The sequence below is a fragment of the Canis lupus genome, chromosome 2 (assembly GCF_011100685.1).
Source record: "Canis lupus familiaris isolate Mischka breed German Shepherd chromosome 2, alternate assembly UU_Cfam_GSD_1.0, whole genome shotgun sequence".
Taxonomy (NCBI): Eukaryota; Metazoa; Chordata; class Mammalia; order Carnivora; family Canidae; genus Canis; species Canis lupus.
Window position 1 is genome coordinate 57,332,498 of NC_049223.1, and position 18,884 is coordinate 57,351,381.

General features: G+C 38.3%; 1 protein-coding gene across 7 annotated transcripts in view; it reads left to right on the forward strand.

Moving 5' to 3' along the window:
• Window positions 1–18,884, forward strand: part of CNOT1 (CCR4-NOT transcription complex subunit 1) — a 100,885-nt gene that overhangs the window by 24,267 nt on the left and 57,734 nt on the right. For all 7 annotated transcript variants that reach the window (XM_038530888.1, XM_038530891.1, XM_038530894.1 and 4 more), the window contains exons 2-8: window positions 1,387–1,662; window positions 13,185–13,292; window positions 13,871–13,969; window positions 14,393–14,461; window positions 14,543–14,597; window positions 15,083–15,286; window positions 16,488–16,656. In XM_038530888.1, coding sequence (XP_038386816.1) covers window positions 1,561–1,662; window positions 13,185–13,292; window positions 13,871–13,969; window positions 14,393–14,461; window positions 14,543–14,597; window positions 15,083–15,286; window positions 16,488–16,656 — 806 coding nt within the window. In that variant the 5' untranslated portion in view covers window positions 1,387–1,560. The remainder of the gene's footprint in view (window positions 1–1,386; window positions 1,663–13,184; window positions 13,293–13,870; window positions 13,970–14,392; window positions 14,462–14,542; window positions 14,598–15,082; window positions 15,287–16,487; window positions 16,657–18,884) is intronic.

Sequence of the window (18,884 nt, forward strand, 5' to 3'; positions counted from 1 at the left end):
GGAGCATGTGGAGTGATACCATAGGTTGAACTTTTGCTTTGTATAAAGTTGAAACACCAAAACAATGTAGTGTTTCTAATTTGTTTAGAAATTGTTAAAGGTAAAGGTTTTACTGTCTCTAAGAGAGCCTTTTAATCTTTGTGAATTTTCAGGATGCCTGGGTGGCTCAGCAGTTGAGCTTCTGCCTTGGCTCAGGGTGTGATCCTAGAGTGCTGGGATCAAGTCCCACATTGGGCTCCCTGCATGGAGCCTGCTTCTCCCTCTCCCTGTGTCTCTCTGCCTCTCTCTCTTTTTGTCTCTCATAAATGAATGGATGAAATCTTTAAAAAAAATCTTTGTGGGGCAGCCTCTGTGGCGCAGCGGTTTAGCGCCACCTGCAGCCCAGGGTGTGATCCTGGAGACCATGGATTGAGTCCCACGTCGGGCTGTCTGCGTGGAGCCTGCTTCTCCCTCTGCTTGTGTCTCTGCCTGTCTCTCTCTGTGTGTCTATGAATAAATAAATAAAATCTTTAAAATAAAAAAAATAAAAATCTTCGTGAATTTTCTGATTATAATGAAATTTGGGGATTTTAGAACATGAAGTTTTGCATAAGTTCAGCTCCTTGTTTTTAAAGATTTTTGTGTTTCATCAGCGGTACTTGGTGAATTCCTAAGAAAAACTTGTGATTCTCTCCCCTCCTTTTTTTTCCTCCGCCCCTTTTTTTAATACAGAATAGTTTTTCTGACTCAGCCCCAGGTTGGAATTAAACAGATAAGCATCCTGTCATTTTCTGCTTAGGGCTTCCTTTTCTAAATCTTAGTAATATTTTCAACAATGTGGGAAGGAATTTGGGTTCTGAAGCTCTTACTTGCATTTATGACAGCCATTTAAAACCTAAAACATACACCCTAAGGTACAGCTTTAGGGCCAAACTATCATACTTGATTCTGAAGTGTAGTACACAAGGAGTAAAGTCAATAAATGAAATCTTAAAAGTAGGTTGTAGATGGTGTGTGTAGAGGAACTGAAAATGTCAGATGAGTTTCTTTCCATTAGTCCTAATTTTAAGTACTTTCCTGCTATTTCTAAAGAGTATAGTATAAGCAATCATTTTCAAGTAGATAAAATAGAAATCCATATATTTTGTCTTGCTAAACTGCAACTTTTTTGAGGGGGGATATTTCCTGCTTATACTGGCCTTACCTAATTTTCCAACTTGGCATCTTCTTCTGTAACTAGTGGTCGAGACATCTTAAAAAAAAATTTTTTTTTTTTTTTGAGTCCTTAGTGGTCTTTCAGGTATTAAGTTGGAGAGACAATGGCTATTCAACTCTTCTCTATATAAAAAAACTAATTTAAAAATCTGATTTTTCTTTTCTTTTTTTTTTTTTAAAAAAAAAAAACAGGTGCCATGTTTCAGGACAGAGTAATACCCCTGGTAAAGAAGAACTGAAGACACTGTACAGACATCAGATATAGGCTAATTACAAAGAAAGCATTAACCTGCCTCTGAGGTGACTAAAGGGGAATAATGGTGATTTTGCGCCGGGCTCGGCCGCCTGCTTCCGCCCCAACCAGCAATGAATCTTGACTCGCTCTCGCTGGCCTTGTCTCAAATCAGCTACCTGGTGGACAATTTAACCAAGAAAAACTACCGAGCCAGCCAGCAGGAAATACAGCATGTAAGTAAACTTAGAAAACAAGTGCCATTAGAGGAATGAGTATGCAGTAGAAAGAAGGTTCTCCTCAGCTTTAATATATAAAAGATTTTATCCCAATCTATTTTTTTTTTTAAAGATTTTATTTATTCATGAGACACACAGAGAGGGGCAGAGACACAGATAGGAGGGAGAAGCAGGCTCCTTGTGGGGAGCCAGATGCGGGACTCGATCCCCAGACTGGGGATCATGCCTTGGTGGGTGGAAGGCAGATCCTCAACCGCTGAGCCACCCAGGCATCCTTTTTTTTTTCTTTAAGATTTTATTCATTTATTTGACATAGAGACCGTGCATCCGTACATAAGCAAGTGGCAAGCAGGAGAGGGAGAAGCAGACTCTCTGCTGAGCAGGGAGCGATGCCTAACTGAGCCACCCAATTGCCCCCTCAATTTTTCCTTTTTTTTTTTTTAATAGATTTTATTTTTATCGATGTGAAACACACACACACACACACACACACACACACACACAGAGACACAGGCAGAGGGAGAAGCAGGCTTCATGCAAGGGAGCCTGATGTGGGACTTGATCCCGGGTCTCCAGGATCATGCCCTGGGCCAAAGGCAGGTGCCAAACAACTGAGCCACCCAGGAATCCCCCTCAATTTTTTCTTTAAAGAAGCCACAGATTTAAATTTTTCTATAAAAATTATGAAATGTCTGGTTTGTTTTGGTTTAGTCTCATTTTTTTCTTATCTATGTTTTACTATTTTTTATTTTTTAAAAATATTTATTTATTCATGAGAGACAGAGAGAGAGGCAGAGACACAGGCAGAGGGAGAAAGAAGCAGGCCCCATGCAGGGAGCCCGATGCGAGACTTGATCCCAGGTCCCCAGGATCACGTCCCAGGCTGAAGGTGGCGCTAAACTGCTGAGCCACAGGTGCTGTCCTTATCTATGTTTTAAAATTAAGATGTACTTCACAAACTTTAAAATTTACCCTTAGAATGAATGTGCAGTTTGGTAGTTTTTAGTGGATTTACTAAGTTACTTAATCATCACCATCTAACTCCAGAATGTTTTCATCACCTCGAAAAGAAATACTTGAATCTATTAGCAGTTGCTCTCCCATTTCCTTCTCCCTCCAGACCCTGGCAACCACTCATCTTTCTGCTTTTATGGATTTGCCTTTCTGGACATTTCATATAAATGCAATCATACCAGATGTGGCCATTTGTGTCTGCCTTCTTCCACTTAGCACAGTGCTTTCAAGATTCATCTGTCTCGTGGGGGCACCTAGGTGGTTCAGTCACTTAAATGTCCAACTTTCAGCTCAGGTCATGATCTCAGGATCATGAGATTGAGCCACACGTGGGGCTCTGCACTGAATGTGGACCCTTGCTTGAGATTCTCTTCCTCAACTCTTCCTTCCCCCCCTTTAAGATGTTTCATCCATGTTGGGAGTCTGTGCCAGTATTTCATTCCTTTTTATGAGTAATAATACTGTATGAATATTATTTATAATAACGAACAAATAGTTCTGTGGATATTTTACATTTTGTTTATTCAGTTGGATATTTAATTTATTTCCATTTTGTGGCTATTAAGAGTTTCAACATTTGTTTATGAGTTCTTGGATCTTTGTTTTCAATTTTTGAGATATATAATAAAGAATGGAATTGATGGGTTATATGGTAACACTAACTTTCTGAAGAACTACCAGACTTTTCACTCGATCACTTTTCAATTCCACAAGTAGTTTACCAGGGTTCCAATTTTTCCTTATCCTTACTAACACTTGTTATTTTATATCTTTGTACCCATTCTAATGAGTATGGACAAGTACATTGTTTGGTAGTGTGGCTAATGCCGTTGAACATCTTTTCCCATGCTCCTCTTTGGAGAAGTGTTCAATTCAAATCTTTTGCCTCAGTGTTTTCACTGTTGACCTTCAATTTTAAAAAATCCTTGTTCTCAAGTATAGTTTTGACTTGTTGAGCATTTCATGCCTTTTTTTTTTTTTTTTTTTTGGGAAGAATGGAGACATTAGATACAGAGAGAGGCAGAGACATAGGCAGAGAGAGAAGCAGGCTCCCTGCATGGGACTCCAGGATCACACCCTGAGTTGAAGGCTGGTTTTCAACTGCTGAGCCACCCAGGTGTCCCTCATGCAATGTTTATGAAAGTTAAATAGTATACTGTATCTTAGTTTTAGTGATGGTACCCTTTTCTTATTAATAAATCAAATGGAGAGATGCATGCATGGGTGGCTCAGTGGTTGAGCATCTGCCTTTGGCTCAAGTTGTGAACCTGGGATTGAGTCCCACATCGGGCTCCCCGCAGGGAACCTGCTTTTCCCTCTGCCTATCTGCTCCTATCTATCTCTCATGAATAAACAAACAAGATCTTTAAAAAATAAATCAAATGGAGTTCCATACTTAGAATTGTATATGTTGTTAAATTAAAACTTACACTAGTTGTGTGATAGTAGTAGGTAGCTTTTCTGAACTTTATTTTCCTCATCTGCAAAATAAGGATAAAAATAAAATTTGTCTGACATCCTTGTTAGGAATAAATGAAGTTAAGAAGAGCACCTAGGGGCAGCCCAGGTGGCTCAGCGGTTTAGCACCACCTTCAGCCCAGGGCCTGGAGACCCAGGATCAAGTCCCACGTCGGGCTCTCTGCATGGAGCCTGATTCTCCCTCTGCCTGTGTCTCTGCCTCTCTCTCTCTCTGTCTCTCATGAGTGAATAAATAAAATCTTAAAAAAAAAAAAAAAGCACCTAATACAGTTCCTGTCATAAGCATTATTTAAAAAAAAATACGAATTCTCCTTTGTCTCCGTTACAAATTACATTTGTTATATAAGGTGGGTAGTATATAAGTACAAGCTTTTAAGTGAAACAGGTGCCTAATTATTTCAGGTAAATATAAGAAGAGTTTGTATGGTAAGTTTTTTCTCTTTTCCTTGTTTTTGGGATATGTAGAGGTTGTGGTTTAACTTTATTTTTATTATTTATTTATTTATTTTATTATTTTTTTATTTAAAATATTTTATTTGTTCATTTGAGAGACAGGGGAGAGAGTACAAGTGGGGAAAGGGAGAAGCGGACCCCGCTGTGCCAGGAGCCTGATGTGGGGGCTTGATCCCAGGACCTGGCGATCATGACCTGAGCTAAAGGCAGGTGCTTAACCATCTGAGCCACCCAGGTGCCCTAATTTTATTTTTAAAATAGATCATCTATTAACCTGATTACCCCAGTTACTCGTTTTTTCTTTGCCCTAGGCAATTGATGTTTTCTGTTTCTTAACTGTTCTTTCGAAGATACTTGCACATAGAAAACAGTAAAATATTATTCTGATAAAGCTGAACCATGTTAAACAAAATTATTCTTAAAAAGTTTAAAAATGAAGAAAATAGTAAAATATTTTCCATCCTTTTTTCATATGTTGGCATATGATAGTTTTCTGTATCTTGGGTTTTTTCTTTTCTAACTTACCAGTCTGTCTTAGAAATGATTCCTTGAAAAAAGAAAAAAAAAAAAAAAAGGAAATGATTCCTTGCAGGCCTGGCTGGCTTAGTTGGTAGAGCATCTGACTCTGGATCTTAGGGTAGTGAATTTGAGCCCGGTTGAACATGGAGTCTGCCTTTCAAAAAAAAAAAAAAAAAAAAAAAGAAAGAAAAAGAAGAAAATAAAGTACTCCTTATTCTATACGTAAGATGTTTCTTCATTTAAGGCGGTGTAGGACACCATTATATGAATGATCATAATTTATTTCTCTATTGATGGACATTTAGGTTATATACTTTTTTTTTTTAAGATTTTAAAAATTTATTCATGAGAGACACAGAGAGAGAGAGAGAGGTGTGAGAAGCGAGAGAGAGAGAGAGAGAGGTGTGAGAAGCAGGCTCCACCCAGGGAGCCCGATGTGGGACTCGGTCCTCGGACTCCAGGATCATGCCCTGGGCTCAAGACAGGCGCTAAACTGCTGAGCCACCAGGGATCCCTGTATACTTTATTTTTTGTTTTTGCTATTGACATTGCTGTTACAACATTTTTTTTACGTGTGTTAGCTTTTTTGTAGAATAAATTCTTAGATATTCAAACTTGGGTCACTCTTTTCTAATGGAAAAGCTCAATTCTTGGAATTACTCAGTACTTATTTTTTCTTTTCATGTAGTTCAGTGTATGTAGTATATTGAAATTTTTTTTTTAATTTTTATTTATTTATGATAGTCACACACACACACACACACACACACACACACACACACACACACACACAGAGAGAGGCAGAGACGTAGGCAGAGGGAGAAGCAGGCTCCATGCACCGGGAGCCCGATGTGGGATTCGATCCCGGGTCTCCAGGATCACGCCCTGGGCCAAAGGCAGGCGCCAAATCGATGCGCCACCCAGGGATCCCTGAAATATCAGCTTTGTATGCTTGTAGGGTTTATTGCAATTGATGCTGCTTTGATGAATTATAGTGGTTAAGTTCATTGTTCTTTTTTATTTTTTTAAGATTTTATTTATCCATTCATGTGAGACACAGAGGCAGAGACACAGGCAGAGAGAGAAGCAGGATTCACACAGGGAGCCCGATGTGGGACTTGATCCCGGGTCTCCAGGATCAGGCCCTGGGCTGAAGCCGGCGCTAAACCTCTGAGCCCCCCGGGCTCAGGGGTCCTTTGATTAGAGAACAAAATCTAATCTCAATCTGAATTTTAGGGCCCTTTAAGTCCTTTTAAATCTTGGAATTTCCATTTTGGAGAAACAAATCCAATAATATCTCATTAGTGAAGACTTACCCCTTCTCGTCTTTATTTGGAATAATTCTTCAGGATAAATTCTGAAAGCTGTGTTGGTCAGAATGTGACCTGACAATTTCATTCAGCTATTTAAGCATCTGCTCTGTACCACACATTTATTGTTCAAAAAAAATTTTTAAGCCTTTATTTATTTGAGAGAAAGCTAGAGTGTGCTGGATGGAGCTGGAGGAGGGGCAAAGGGAGGGAGGATACAGGGACATTTGGACTCCATGCTGAGCTTCTGATTCAGGGCTTGATCTCATGACCCTGAGGTAATGACCTGAGCTAAAATCAAGAGTTGGATGCTTAACTGAGCCACCCAGGTGCCCCTTACTGTCACATCTTTTTTATTTTTATTTTTTAATTTATTTTTTTGTTGTCACATCTTCTTAAAAAAAAATATTTACTCATCAGAGACAGCGAGAGGGAGAAGAAGGCTCCCTGTGGGGAGCCTGATGTGGGACTCAATCTTAGGACCCTGGAATCATGCCCTTGAACTGAAGGCAGACACTTAACCACTAAGCCACTCAGGTGTCTCCCCCCCCCCCCCCCCCCCCCCCCCCCCACTGTCACATCTTTAAAAAAAAAAGCTATGGGTTCTGTGGGTGACTGAGTTGGTTAAACATGCGGTTCGGGTCATGATCTCAGGGAGGCGAGAAGGAACCCCATGTGGGTGCTCTGCACTGGTTGTGGAGCCTGCTTGGAATTCTCTTTCCCTCCCCCTTAGTCTTTCCCCAGCTCGTTTGGGCATGTGCACTTTCTCTCTCTAAAAGAAAATGCACAATAATTTTTAAACATGTAATGTCTAGTTAATACTCAAATTTCCTCTTTTGCCTCATTAAAAAATTTTTATAACACTTGGGCTTGAATTAGGATCCAAATAAAATAAGTGTTTGTTGCATTGGCCCTTAATGAATTTCTTTTAAAATCTGTGGTTTTTGGGACACCTAGGTGGCTCATTGTTTGAACATCTGCCTTTGGCTCTGGTTGTGATTCCAGGATCCTGGGATGGAGTTGGGGCTCCCCACAGGGAGCCTCTTTCTCCCTCTGCCTATGTCTGTGCTTCTCTCTGTGTCTCATGAATAAATAAAATCTTAAAAAAAGAAGAAAAAGTCTTCATTTGCAGGAAATAACATACTCAAGTGTCTAGCATCAAACCAGTAAAAGAAATATGAATAGGGAGAGGCAAAATAGGTGAAAGGGAGCAGGAAATAGAGTTCCAGTTATGAAATGAGTAAGTCACAGGAATGAAAGATCTAGAATATAGTCAATAGTATGGTAGTAATGTTATATGGTGGCAGATGGTAGCAACACTTGGGTGGCATAGCAGAACATGGAATTGTCAGATCACTATGTCGTACTGTCAACCATACTTTGATACAAAAATATATATAAATAACAAAAATAATTATGGTAAGATGTTAAATTGCTGAATCTAGGCAGCAGTTATACAGCTGTTCACTGTACTACTATGATTTTTCTATACATGTGAAATTTTTCTTGATAAAACTGGGGATGAGGGGCATGTGTTACTTTTTAACTAAAGCAGGGACTACAAGCATGTGATGTGATTTCCAAAGACTTGTTTTCTTTTTTTAGAATTTTATTTAGAGAGAGAGAGAAAGAGCAAGAACGCAAGAAAGAGAGCAAGGGACAAAGTGTGGAGGGGGAGGGGCAGAGGAAGAGGGAGAGAAAGAATTTCAAGCAGACTCCCGCTGAATGCAGAGCCAGATAGTAGCTCAATCCCACAGCCATGAGATCATGACCTGCACTGAAATCAGGTGTCAGAAGCTCAACAGACTGAGCCACTCAGTTGCCCCCCAAAACTGACTTTATACTCAATTGTATTTTATTTTAAAATTTTTATTTATTCATGAGAGACACAGAGGCAGAGACATAGGCAGACATAGGCATTTTGGCTGACTTAGGCACAAGAGGACTAGCTTTTGGTCAGTCAGTTTCGACTTTCAGCATGCCTTGCTCAACTAACCTTAATCATTTCTTTTGATTTGTAGTGAGATATGTTTGACTCTTCTTTCATTTGAACGCTTAGGAGGCCATTCATTGTAGGGTTATTAATTGTTCTAACTTCAATACTGTTGTGTCACAGGTAATAGAGGGAAAGAGTTTGGGAAGCAGCTGGTTGGTGAAGTAGTCAGAAAACACATGGCGTTTATTACGTCTGGTGTCTTATGTGGGTGTAGTTATGGTGCCCCAAAACAATTCTAGTAGTAACATCAAAGGTCACAGATTATAGATCACCATAAGAAATATAATGGGAAAATTTGAAATATTGTGAGAATTACCAAAATGTGACAGAGACAAGAAATGAGTGAATGCTTTTGCAAAAATGTCACTGATAGACAGTTGCCACAAACTTTCAATTTGAAAAACAAACATTATCTGTGAAGTGCAATAAAATGAGGTATAGCTGTGTATCTCACTAGAGATATACCATCAAATTAATGTTTTGAGGTATTAAGAGAAGTTCTTGGCATCGTTATACTACCAACTGGATATACAATTGGCTTCATTGTTTTCATATTACTTTCAGTATTTAGGGAATACTTCTAAGAATTTAATTTTGCTAGGTAATTATGTAAAATTTTTGTTCCCGAAGTTAAGTCTGTAAGACAACTTTTATTCAAAAGGCAATATAGTCTTACTAGACATGTGTTCTTTTTTTTTAAGTAGGCTCTCACCCAATGTGGGGCTTGAACTCATGACCCTGAGATCAAGAGTCGTCTCTGTTCCACCAGCTGAGCCCATCAAGCCCCATTACTAGAAGTGTATTATATATTGAATGGATTCAGTTCTTATTGCCTCCTGTCCTTTTTCTGTATTCCCCAAAAGCCCTCTATTTTCGTTCATTTCTTTTTTGGCTGCAGATTATTGTCAGATTTGTTTCATTTTTTTTTTTTTTTAATTTTATTTATTTATGATAGTCACAGAGAGAGAGAGAGGCAGAGACACAGGCAGAGGGAGAAGCAGGCTCCATGCACCGGGAGCCTGACGTGGGACTCGATCCCGGGTCTCCAGGATCGCGCCCTGGGCCAAAGGCAGGCGCCAAACCGCTGCGCCACCCAGGGATCCCAGATTTGTTTCATTTTGAACTTGAGTGGTGTTAATGAAATTCTTTTATGCTTGAGAATATGTTTTTCACTTTTATATATTTTTTAATTATTTATTCATGAGAGACACACACAGAGAGGCAGAGACATGGGCAGAAGGAGAAGCAGGCTCCCTGTGAGGAACCCGATGTGGGACTCGATCCCAGGACCCTGGGATCACGCCCTGGGCCAAAGGCAGGCGCCAAACCGCTGAGCCACCCAGGGATCCCCTATTGTATATCTTTTAATACTCCCATTCAGATCTTTTTGGATTTTGTTGTTTTCTTTGAATTTTTTTTTAAGATTTTATTTATTTATTCATGAGAGGTAGATAGAGGCAGAGACCTAGGCAGAGAGAGAAGCAGGCTCCATGCAGCGAAACCCCATGTGGGACTTGACCCTGGGACTCTGGGATCACACCCTGGGGTGAAGGCAGGTGCTCCAACCACTGTGCCACCCAGGTATCCCATCTTTGAATTTTTTTCGTGTGGATTGAGATCTACTGATACGTGGTTATCTTTTCTGAAGATTTTTTTTTTTTTTTAATTTTTATTTATTTACTTATGATAGTCACAGAGAGAGAGAGAGGCAGAGACACAGGCAGAGGGAGAAGCAGGCTCCATGCACCGGGAGCCCGATATGGGATTCGATCCCGGGTCTCCAGGATCGCGCCCTGGGCCAAAGGCAGGCGCCAAACCGCTGCGCCACCCAGGGATCCCTTTTCTGAAGATTTTTGCCTTAAGTTTCTTTCTTAAGTACTGCAAGCTTACTTTCATTTCCTTATCTTGTCCTTGGACCAGTGTTTTTTGAGGACTTTTCCCCTTAAAAACAGTTCATATAATTTCTTTGACAATATGAAATATTATTTATCTAAATTCTTCTGTTTATTTGGGTAAGTCCTTTAAATGTATGTTTTTCATCTGTCTTAACTGTTTGCTCCATTTATTTTACAGTTCTTTCAATAGGTTCTATGCTAAGTCTTTGGATTTTTGCTCATCTTTGAATCAACTCCGTTATTTACTCAAATGTAAACAATCTTAGGGATGTTTGAGGACAGGGAAGTATGTTGTGGTAGAGTGTCATTTCTGTTTTCTAATTATGTAATGGTTGCTACCTCCCATGTTCTCCTTCATTCTGCTTCTCCAGCATTCCCCTTTGGCTAGATGGCTTGCTCATAGACGTTAAAAGCGGTATCTTGAGCTTTGTTGTTTTTTCAGCTCTACCTCCTTTGTCATTTATGCAGTATGTTGATCTAGGTTTCTAAATGTATAGTCTCTTTTCTTTAATGGCTCATTGTGCCCCAGATTCATCACTTGAACAGAGGGACATTTTTTGGGACATTCATCAGTCCTTAACAGTTTTATTTCTGGAATTCTCAGTCCCAGGTAGAAATCTACATTTGGCCTGTCATTTGAGGGTGGTAATAATGAACTATTCCTTTTCTCCCTGGACCACTTTTTTCAAGAGTATGTTTTACTGAAAATGGAAATTAAGTTTTTTGTTATTCAAGAACAGAAAAAAGTACTCATAGTTTCACCATGTTTTACTTAAGGGTTTGAAAAATTTGTCCTTTAAATTAATGATTTTCAAGTTAGAACTACCCTTTATATTTGATGCACAATTTTTTCATTTTTTATTATACTAAACAGTTTCAAATACATGCAGTATTTTTTTTTAATTTTTATTTATTTATGATAGTCACACAGAGAGAGAGAGAGAGAGAGAGGCAGAGACATAGGTAGAGGGAGAAGCAGGCTCCATGCACCGGGAGCCCGACGTGGGATTCGATCCCGGGTCTCCAGGATCACGCCCTGAGCCAAAGGCAGGCGCTAAACCGCTGCGCCACCCAGGGATCCCCATGCAGTATTTTTAAATAAAGTAACCTGAAGTATTCATACAGATAATATAATAAAAACCTAGAATCAGTATTTTTAAGAATTAAAATTGTTTAGTAAGTATGATTACTAGGAAGATGCTTCGTTACTTGCATATATTACAGTCCAAAACTGTGATCATTGGAATGTAGAGTTTGTTTGTTTGTTTATTCAGTTTGTTAGTTTGTTTCAGTTTGTTTGTTTGTTTGTTTATTTATTTATTTATTAAGATTTTATTTATTCATTCATGAGAGACAGAGAGAGAGAGAAACAGCCTCCATTCAGGGAGCCCGATGTGGGACTCAATCCTGGGAGTCCAGGATCACGCCCTGGGCCAAAGGCAGGCACTAAACCACTGAGCCACCCAGGGATCCCCTGCCTTCATTTTAAATTTAAAAAATCTGGGGACCCCTGGGTGGCTCACTGGTTGAGTGTCTGTCTGCCTTTGGCTCAGGTCATGATTTCTGGGTCCTAGGATCCAGTCCTGCATCAGGCTCCCCACAAGGTCTTATTTAACTGCTGCATTTTCTGGGTGGGGATAACTGAAATTAAAATAAGTTAACTTAGCCAGCTGCCATGTAATTATGGTACAGTGGAGTTGGACTACAGATCTTGATTTCTTAGTTCATGGACTATAGGATTTAAGGCTCATTAGTCTGATACAAGTATCCATCTCTTTATAAAATTGCAGTTGATTTTGGCAGAGTTGTTGAAGATTAAACCAGGGAAGTTCAGTACCATATTTAGCCTAAAGTGTAAGAAAATATTTGTAATATTTAAATGATTACTCTGTCCTTGTTGTGTGCTAAGCTCTTTTCCAGGTGTGAAGAAGCTAGCTGAACTGCACAAATTTCCTGTTTTCATGCAACTTAAAGTCTAGTGGGGGATATTGAGAATAAATTATCAGATGGTCATAAGCTCTATTAGGAAAAGTAAAGCAGTGTGAAGGGGTGATGGGAGGGCAGGTCATGTAGTTAGGAGCTGAGAGAACAGCTCATGTATAGATAATTGAAGCTCTCTAATTAGAATAGTGAGTACAAACATAGGTAAATTTAAGAAATAGCAAAAAAAACTAATGGAACTTGGGGGCAGCACTAAAGTACTGAACTTATTAGACTTTGTTTTTTCTTTTTTAATTTAAGCTCATGCCCAGTGCTGAGCCCAACTGAAGGCTTGACCTCAAAACCCTGAGATCAAGAACTGACCTGAGATCAGTTCTCAGTCAAGACTGAGAGATCTTGAGATCAAGACTCTCAAGACTGAGAGAACTGAGATCAAGAGCTGGACATTTAACTGACTGAGCCACCCAGGCGTCTCCATACTTTTTTGTTTTGTTTTTAAGCACGTTGCCTTGTAGCTAAAGAGTTACAGTTGTGTTAGAGTTCAGGTTATATTTTTAGGGTACAAATACTGCATAGAAAAAGTGATTTTCTCGTAACTCTAGTTTGGTATAAAATTGTTGCCTTATAATTAAAAACTTTGTATTCTTACTACATGTCATTTATGCTACTTGGTGTTTTGGTTTAGATATTGACCAAAGTACACACAGTTATGTGGACTGATTAATTTCTTCTATTTTTCCTGCCAATGACTGTAGGAAACATTTAATTATAAAATATTGGTATCTCCATTTTATTAATTCCTGTAACTCTTACTCAAAATGAATAATTAATGTAGTTTGGGATTTTGCCTAGGGACATTTTTTTTAATCCTCCTTAATGGTGACTACAAATTTATATTTTTGGTCTTTTTAGATTGTGAATCGGCACGGTCCTGAGGCAGACAGGCATTTATTACGCTGCCTATTTTCGCATGTGGATTTCAGTGGCGATGGTAAAAGCAGTGGCAAAGATTTTCATCAGGTATTGGGACTTAGAGTTTATGTTTACTTAGATCTAGTTGTTCAATGAATTGCATTTTGGGCATAGTGTGTGTAGCAAACGACACATATAAATCATTCCAGAGATAATCTTAGCTCAATGGCTAAAAGATACTGGGATTTGTTCTTTTTTTGTTCCTCCCTTCTGCCTGGCTGCAGACCATTAATAGCTGCCTAGTTCAGGCTTAGATTGCTGGGGATCAGACTTGCCTACAGGAAGCAGGAATGTGGGGGAAGTCCTGCTTGATAAATAAGACAGAGAAGGGATCTTTGTTCTAGATAAAGTTTCTCTGGCTTGATTTTCAGTATGACAATAGTTTGTCATTATGTTGTTCCTTAGAGTTATCTTCTTGTCAGTGGAAACTATTCTGTAGAGGTGTTGGTGTTGACTTGTTGCTAATGGACTCTAGTTTAAATGGGATTTTTAAAGAGCTAATTCTGATAATGCTTAGAAAAAATGTGCAATATTGAATTACACTTTAATGTTCTGAGCACCTCTGTGTCTGTGAAGATGATGAATGTTTGTGCTTGCTAATGAAAATTCACTTTTTATTTTTAAAGACTCAGTTTCTGATTCAGGAGTGTGCGTCGCTGATTACAAAGCCAAATTTTATCTCGACGCTGTCCTATGCCATTGATAATCCATTGCACTATCAGAAGGTTGGTATTGCTTTTTTTTTTTTTTTTTTTTTTTTTTTTTTTTTTTTTTTTGGTATTGCTTTTATCTTTAGTAGTCCTAAGAATGTGACTTTCTAGAAAGGCCTTAAACCTTGATGTCATAATGACATGTCTTAATTAAAAAATTTCAGTAGTTACTTGGGTTTTTAAAAATTTTCTAGCAAAATCAAGACTGTTTGATAATTAATAGAAATGCACTAAAACCAGATAATTTGAAGGTTTAAAATGGTCAGTCCACACACAGTTCTAGGATATGGTGTATTGTTTCTAGCATGACTAGAGAATTCTGTCACTCCTCTGTAGCAGCATAATTGGGTGAATAGATGCTTTTATAAACTTGCTGAAAATCTTAAGTTCTCTTTTTTAAGTTTTTGTTGTTTTAAAATAAAGTTTGGTTTGTTTCAGAGTTTAAAACCTGCACCCCACTTATTTGCCCAGCTGAGTAAAGTTCTCAAGTTAAGCAAAGTACAAGAGGTAAGTGATTAAAGAAGAGAGGCAAAATTGAATTAAAAACAATTACTTGACTCTTCGGTCAATCTGACCCTTTTGTTTCAGGTAATTTTTGGCCTTGCCCTCTTGAATTCTTCCAGCTCAGATCTCAGAGGTTTTGGTAAGTTCTTTTTTCTTAAAGATCCTGTAGTGAAGTTAATTCTTTAAAATCCATGAGTTTTTGAATCTTGAGGCTCCATAGTTTAAATTTTAGAGTGTAAGATAATCCAGGATTATTTTCTTTTGGCCGGTCTTTCGAATGTATATATGTATGGTAAAAACATGCCATAAAAAACTTAATTTCATAACCATTTTTAAGTGTATCGTTCAGTAGTGTTACTATATTCATTGTTGTGTAATAGATGTTTGGAACTTCTTCATTTTGCAAAACTGAAACAGTAAACCCTCTGAACAATTCTCCATTTCTCCGTCCCCCAGCCCCTGGCAATTGGCTTTATTTTATACCTGCCAGCTATAACTATGAAAACATTAGAGGGTAAGGGGTGAGTTGGTGAATAAGAATGATGGTCATCTGTGTTCTGATGTGACTTTTTACCTATTGTGGTGCAAAAGTAATTTGTGGTTTTTGGTTTACCTGACTTCTAGCTGCCCAGTTTATCAAACAGAAGCTTCCTGATCTTCTGCGTTCTTACATTGACGCAGACGTCAGTGGAAATCAAGAAGGTGGCTTCCAAGATATAGCAATAGAGGTTCTACATCTCCTCCTCTCCCATCTCCTCTTTGGGCAGAAGGGAGCCTTTGGAGTTGGACAGGAACAAATAGACGCTTTTCTTAAGACGTTGCGCAGAGGTAAAGGAGTATCTGTTGCCTACAAAAGATTATTTCTTTGGATGAACACAAACACATTAGAATACAAGTGAAGACCATGATTTCTGTACTTAAGTTTAACTTTTAAAAAGAGAGTATTTTGTAATTTCAAATATGAAACTGACTAAAGCCTCATAGGAAAAGTTATAAAATGAACATGACTTCAATAATCTTGTTCTGTAAATACAGTCTAAGTTATGACTTAGTATATTTCCATGTAGTCTAGACTCCATCACCTTAGGGTGATGGAGACTACATTGTTGTGGTATGTTCTTTTTACTTTAAAAAATTGATCATTATTGATATCCCCATTTTGTGGACTTTTTGTATTGCTGTGCTAAGATAACTCCTGGTCCTGTTGTTATTCTTTTCTCAGATCTTTATTTTAGAGACATAAGTAGTCTTTTAAAAACAAATCTTTGTACACTAACTGCTGTTCATTTTCACTGTTAAAACTTGACTATTTATGGCTTAGTTTATTCAAAAAATTTTTTTGGAAAGATTTACTTATTTGAGAGAGAGAAAAAACACACCTGAGCCAGGTGGGGGAGGGGCAGAGGGAGAGGCAGAAAAGAAGCAGACTCCCCGCTGAGCTTGGGGTTCAATCCCAGAGGACCCTGAGACCATGACCTGAGCCGAAATTAACAGTTGGATGACTAACCAACTGAGCCATCCAAGTGCTTCTTAATTAAAAAAAAATTAAAGTTTAATTATATTTAAGTAATCTCTACACCCAACAAGAGGCTCAAACTCAGAACCCTGAGATCAGGAGTTGCGTGCTCTTCCAACTCAGCTAGCCAGGTGCCCCCTGTATAATTTAATTTTAAACTACATTAACTTTCTCAATGATAGAAAGCTTTCTTCTTGTCAGTAAAGTTACATTGATACTCTGATTCTCTCTAATGTTGTCTTTGGGAACTGGTAGTCCTGTGAAAACTTAAAGTGATATTGTGAACTGGCCACTAGATACTGGGATCCTAATACAAACAAATTATTCAAGCAGATTTTGTGATGAGAAAATGTTCATATTTTGGAATTGGTGTTAAGGTCATAACATGGGTTTGTTGGATTGGAAAACACTGAAAAAACTTGGAAAATGAACTTATGGAAGATTAAAGTTTGAGGCGCTTTTAGGATTGTTTTTAATCGGGATAGCAGTCATAATCTTCTTTTCCTCCTTCAGATTTTCCCCAGGAACGCTGTCCCGTGGTGCTTGCACCACTTTTATACCCTGAAAAACGGGACATTCTAATGGACAGGATCCTGCCTGATTCCGGAGGGGTAGCTAAAACCATGATGGAGAGCTCCTTGGCTGATTTTATGCAGGAAGTAGGCTATGGCTTTTGTGCAAGGTTGGTAGTAAGACATATTAAACTTTTGATTACTCTTGTGCCAAATATGATGTAATTTTTTTAAGGCAAGTTCCTAAGATTAGTTAATGTGCTATTATCTCTGCCTCTCAGGAATTTCTCTTATAAATTTATTTATTTATATATAGAGAGATTTATAGATCTATAGATATCTTTCTCTCTCTCTCTCTCTATATATATATATAGACATATGTATATTATTTATTCATCAGAGACACAGAGAGAGGCAGAGACACAGGCAGAGAGAGAACCAGGCTTCTCATAGGGAGCCCAATGCAGGACTCCATCCTGGGATCTCGATATCATGCCCTGAGCCAAAGACAGATGCTCAACCTCCTGAGCCACCCAGGCGTCCCATGCTTCTAAATTTAATCTTACACATACAGGCATGCCTCGTTTTGTATGCTTCAGTTTACTGTGCTTCAGAGATACTGCACTTTCTTTTTAAAGATTTTATTTACTTATTCATGAGAGAGACAGAGAGAGAGGCAGAGACACAGGCAGAGGGAGAAGCAGGCCCCATGCAGGGAGCCCGATATGGGACTGGATTCTGGGTACCAGGATCACGCCCCAGGCTGGAGGCGGTGCTAAACCGCTGAGTCACCAGGGCTGCTTCCCCCCCCCCCCCCCCCCCCATTAAACAAACTGAAGGTTTGTGGCAACCCTGTGTCAAGCAAGTCTTGGCACATTTTTTCCAATAGCATTAGCTTATTCTTGTCTCCTTTTTGTCACGTTTTGACATTTCAAACTTTTTTATTACTCTGTTAATGGTGATCTATCATCAGTGATTATAACTCACTGAAAGCTCAGATGTTGGTCAGCAAATTTTAAGCAAAAAAGTATTTCTGTTTAGACTTAATGTTATTGCAAACTCGGTAGACCTACAGTGTAGTGTAAACATAATTTAAATACCCTGGTAAATGAAAAAATTCATTTGACTTGGTTTTTTTTTTGTTGTTGTGTCTGGAGCCTAATTCATAAAATCTCCTGGATATGCCTGTACTAGTTTTGGTGGCAGCTGTAAATATCCTGGTGGCTAAATTTCTGTCTCTTTTTCCTCCCCTAGTTTCTCAATTTAGAAATCAGAGCTTCCTAGTCTAGTTGCCAGGATAGACATTTTTAGCCTTTGGAGGGGAGAGAGCATTAAGGGGAGTATTTGTGGAAACTGTATCAATTCCTACTGGATGTGTTTGTCTTTTCCCTCCTTGCACCTTCAAAATCCCCACTGTATCTTCATTTTCTACAAGCTTCCTTTTTTTTTCCCCCAAGCTTCCTTTTTTTATTGTTTCATAGCTGCCACTTGAAGGTTTTTTCTCACTTGCTAGGGACACTAAAGGAAATACTGTAGTGTATTTAGAATACACTAAATTCCACTGTTAGTGGAATTTATGACCGTGATAAAGTAGATTGTCAATGTTTTCTTGAGAGTTAAGGGCATTAATGCGTTCTGCTTTGACTTTCAGTGTAACTTTTAATGTTTTCAAACTGTTCATACAAACCAAATTTCCAATTTTGAAAATACATTTGTGGGTGTGAATATGTGCCTGTTATAAAACTTTTGTTTAGTTAAACTTCAAGGAAAAAAGTAGAAGAGTTAGGATATATTTTCAATATTTGTATGTATTATAATAATCAAACTCACTTTGTATGTATTATAATAATCAAACTCACTTTGACTTTCAGTATTTTAGTTTATTATTCTATTTTTTATCTTTTTTGAGGGGTTAGGGGTGGGTCAGAGGGAGAGAGAGAGAATCTTAATTTCCCTGCTGGGTTCTGTGTCATGACCCTGAGATTATGATGTGAGCTGAAATCAAGAGCTGGATGCTTAGCCAGCTGACCACCCAGGCACTCTTAAGTATCAGTATTTTAAAGAGCAACTTGATTCATATTGAAGATGAATTAAATTTTGTTTGTGTGAAAGATAATCATTCCTTTTGGCTTGGCTTTTCTTCCATCGATCTTTGAAACTTCTTCTATTTTTTTTCCCTCCAGTCTTATTGAGAAGTAATTGATGGACATCACTGTACCAGCTTAAGCATATAGCATGATGGTTTGATTTACATATATTGTGAAATGATTACCATGATAGATTCAGCTAATATCCATCTTATCATATAGACAAAGTGAAAAGAAAAGTTTTCCTATTTTCTTGGTTAAGTAGGTGTTTTTTTATATTTATAGCTATATAAAATAACATGGAATGAAGC